The sequence below is a fragment of the Vespa velutina genome, chromosome 11, assembly GCF_912470025.1.
Source record: "Vespa velutina chromosome 11, iVesVel2.1, whole genome shotgun sequence".
NCBI lineage: Eukaryota > Metazoa > Arthropoda > Insecta > Hymenoptera > Vespidae > Vespa > Vespa velutina.
The window spans coordinates 6,447,089-6,451,318 of record NC_062198.1 but is presented as its reverse complement, the minus strand read 5'-3'; the positions used below and the strand labels follow the sequence as shown (position 1 = coordinate 6,451,318).

Genomic DNA, 4,230 nt, shown 5'->3' with positions numbered 1-4,230 from the left:
GAAGGAAGGAATATATATATAAAAAAAAAAAAAATATATATATATATATATAAATTCGATAAATAATGTTTATCGTGAATGATTAATATGAGGATTATTAAGAAGAGATCGATCGTAAAGATTACGTTAGATCGAAAAGATATGAGTGATCATCAATACGAAGAAGGAAGAGGATCGTCGATAAATAATAATCGTCGTTTAATGTTTTTGAGATATTACTTCGAGGAATCGAGTTAAAATACTCTTAGGAAGTTAAGATAGAAACGTTCAACAGGGTCAAGGAATATATTTCTTTTCGAAGGAGAAAGAGAGAGAGAGAGAGAGAGAGAGAGAGAAAGAGAGAGAGAGAAGGAGAAGGAAAGAGATAGGAAGATATAGAAAGAGTGGAAGAGAGAGAGAGAGAGAGAGAGAGAGAGAGAGATAGAGAAAGAAGGAGAAGATAACATCATCATCGAGATAAATTGTGAGCTCTTAGATAACCCGAAACTAATTAACAGATTCATCTTAAGAATCCCAGAAGTGGATTATTTATGATTATATATCGAAAGATTTAATGGAAGAGAAAAATATATATATATATTTATATATATATATATACATACATATATATATATATATATATATACGTATTATCGTAAATAAATTTTCTTTCATTACTTCAACTCGATTAATAACAATCGATAATATACATCGTTATCATCTGATATAAGATTATTCATATCTCGATCCCAGTTACTTCCTCCGAAGTATTGCCGTCTGACTTATTAAAAACAAAAAAAAAAAAACAAAAGAAAAGAAATAAAAAAAGAAGAAGAGGAAAAAAGGAAAATAGATTTTCAATTTCTACGAAACGAACGATCGATCGATCGATCGATAGATCGATAATATTTTTTTATCGATACCGTGAATTTTAGTGCACGAGATAATAAGATGGAAGGTCATAATATTAATGGTTTGTCCGCAACCACGTTGGAAGTTAAACCTGGAACTTCTGGTATTGAAAATTGCAACAATACATTGGACGACGCCGTAGGAAAATTATTGCAAGGTTTGAATTATAATAATTCTTTACTATTTTTTTTTATCCTTTTTCTTTTGCATTTTTTCGTTTTTTTTGTTTTTTTGTTTTTTTATGTATATATATATATATATATCACAAGGGCTGCGAGGATTGTGGGAGTTGTGAGGGTTGTGGGTGGTGAGGGGGGAATGATAAAATATTACGAGGAAACGAGCCAGGTAATATATTTTTAGTTATTTCTAATTAAAAGATATTGTTTTTTGATTTTTGATTTTTTTTTTTCTCCTCGTTGTCAAATATTTCAACTACAATTAGAAATTAAATCTATCTTGATCATTTTGTTATTATATTATTATATTTATATGAAAATTTAATGTTTCTAATAATTATATATTTAAAAAGATTTTATATTTTGAAATTAAATATTTTTTATGTAGATATATATATATATATATATATATATATATATATATATATATATATGTATATATAATTAAATATTCAATTGTACGATCTAATATGAATTTATTGAAATATAATTTTTATAAAAAAGAAAAAAATAACAATAATAATAATAATAATAATAACAATGATAATGATAATGATAATAATTCATTGAATGATACTGATAAGAAAATTATTGTAATATTGATATCTCATTATTTTTATATTCAATAATATTTAACAGGAATGATCTATAATGTATAATGATACATAATACAAAATGAAAAGCTACGATCTTTTTTGAACGATGATCTAAGAAAATCATTGCGAAATTTGAATCTCTTATATATATATATATATATATATATATATATATATATATATATATATATATCTTTCTCTTTCTAATGTACATATAGTAATATTAAATCTTAAACATAAGATTGGAACAGTCCTTTAAGGGTAGATAGATAATCAAAAAAAAAAAAAGAAAAAAAAAGAGAAGAAAAAAAAAAGGAAAAGAAAGGAAAAAAAGAAAGAAATAATAAACGAACGTCTTTTCTTCGTTTAAAAAAAAAAAAGAAAAAGAAAGAAAGAAAGAAAAAAGATTCTAAAAATTATTTTACGTATAAAAATTCGCAAATATAATAATTACCACGTAAGAATACGTTTCAAGAATTTTTTTTTCAAAGATGATAATAAAATATATTTCAATCGAATAATACATTTTCATGTGAATATTTAATTGGTGCTGAAAGCTCATCCTCTTCTCGTCGGCCATCGCTCTTCTCTCTTGGCTACCACCGTTTAAAATTTCTCCACCCTTGTAATAATACAGCAATATTAGTATTAGTATTAGTAATGGTAGTAGTAGTAGTAGTAGTAGTAGTAGTAGTAGTAGTAGTAATAATAGTAGTAGTAGTAGTATTAGTAGTAGTAGTAGTAGTAGCAATACATAGTAGAAGTGGGACGATTGAGGAGGGGGTAAGAGGAAGAGGGCAGATATAGGGACAGTGAGGGGTTAGTGAGGAGGGAGGAGGGGTGTAGATTTTGAACGACAGGTGCTGCGAACGAAGCGAAACCGTCGTCACTAATTATGCGAGTACCAAATTTAATCTGACACATCGGAGAGGTCTAAGAGGTTGGAATATGTAGTATGCGAGAGAACGACATGATTTATCGTCGGCCATCTTTCTCTCTCTCTTCTCTCTTCTCTCTCTCTCTCTCTCTCTCTCTCTCTCTTTCTTTTTTTACTTTTTTTTTTTTTTTTTTTTTTTTTTTCTTTATACGCATATACGTTTACGTCTAGTAATAATAATAACCACTAGCGGATTTACGTACGATATTAGTTATTTGGATTAAAAAAGAAAAAAAAAAAAAGAAAAAAGAAAATATGAATAAAGGAAGGTAAGAGGAAGGTCCTTTTTTTTCTTTTTTTTTTTGTTTCTAAATTGTTCGATCAGTGCGATGCTTTTTTTCTTTTCCTTTTTCCTTTTTTCTTTTTTTTTTTTTTTCTATTCGATCAACGATTCGTTATATTCGTATTCATTGAATTTCTCGCATAAATGATCTGATCCCACGCGTTAAAGTGAGAGAGAGAGAGAGAGAGAGAGTGAAAGATTGTATCATGAATCGATAAACCTCGATAGTTTATACGAGATGTCTTGGTTTTAGAAACAAGAATTGATTACTTTAAGACTATTTAAATATTTGGTTAGATCAAATTCTTAGAAAAGAATTACTATTAGAAGCTTATGCATTTATTTATATATATAGAGATAGATTTGTTTAAAAATTTTAAATGAATTCCTCGGTTATGTATCTCGTTATATTCTTAACAAAAAAAAAAAAAAAAAAAAAAAAAAAAAGAAAAAGAAAAGAAGAAAAAAAAAGAATAAGAGAGTGAGAGAGAGAGAGAGAGAGAGAGAGAAATATTCAAACGGATCCGACGAAATAAAATAATATTAAATCGAATCATAATTACAAATTATAATATCGTAAAGAAAGCTCGTTTACGGAAGCTTTTTGAAATTAATTTCGTATTATCGATGCCTATTTGAATTATTATAAAAATTTTTAAAGATTTTCTTAAGTATATATCCGTACGAATGATAAAATCACGATTAAATATGATCAGTATTTGTCGTATCAATGATCAATCAATATCTATGTATTTATATAAAAATGAAATTAGAAAATTAAATGTCAGGGTTATAGGAATGCCAATGTAAATAAAGGATAATTGTCTAGACGAGGTGTCGAAGCATTTAAGGGGGATCTCGTTAACCGATGGAGAATCACTATGAAGGGGATTTGTAAAGGAGTTAATGTAGCAAGAACCGACGACAGCTTGCCATTGACGATCGGGATACTCAACATACACACACACACACACACACACAAACACATACACATACACACAGACAGACAGGCAGACAGACACACACACACCGGTCTATTCAGCAAAATACAACCCATCCTTTTATTATAGAACAACTTAGAACTGCTTAACTGACAATCTAAGAAAATCAAAAGCTGATCCGCTTATACATCAAAAATAAACGACACGTACGACTTTCCCTTGAATCTAATTACAAAATTATTACAAATAATTTTTAATTTGTTCACGTAACAAATCGATATATAATCAATAATTAAAGAGAACGATTGATCGTAATCGATCGTTTAAAAAAAATTTATTCTATTATCGTTAAATCGGACAAATTAATTTTTGAATCGTCAAATTAATTTTAAGAGCTTAAAAA

General features: G+C 27.6%; 1 protein-coding gene across 2 annotated transcripts in view; it reads left to right on the top strand.

Annotated features, from left to right (window-relative positions):
- Window positions 1-4,230, top strand: part of LOC124952761 (sex-determining region Y protein-like) — an 8,369-nt gene continuing 4,139 nt past the window's right edge. The window contains exons 1-2 of one of the 2 annotated variants that reach the window (XM_047503092.1): window positions 1-463; window positions 915-1,048. In XM_047503092.1, coding sequence (XP_047359048.1) covers window positions 931-1,048 — 118 coding nt within the window. In that variant the 5' untranslated portion in view covers window positions 1-463; window positions 915-930. Of the gene's footprint in view, window positions 464-732; window positions 1,049-4,230 lie in introns of both variants that reach the window. The other variant, XM_047503091.1, reaches the window with a different exon arrangement.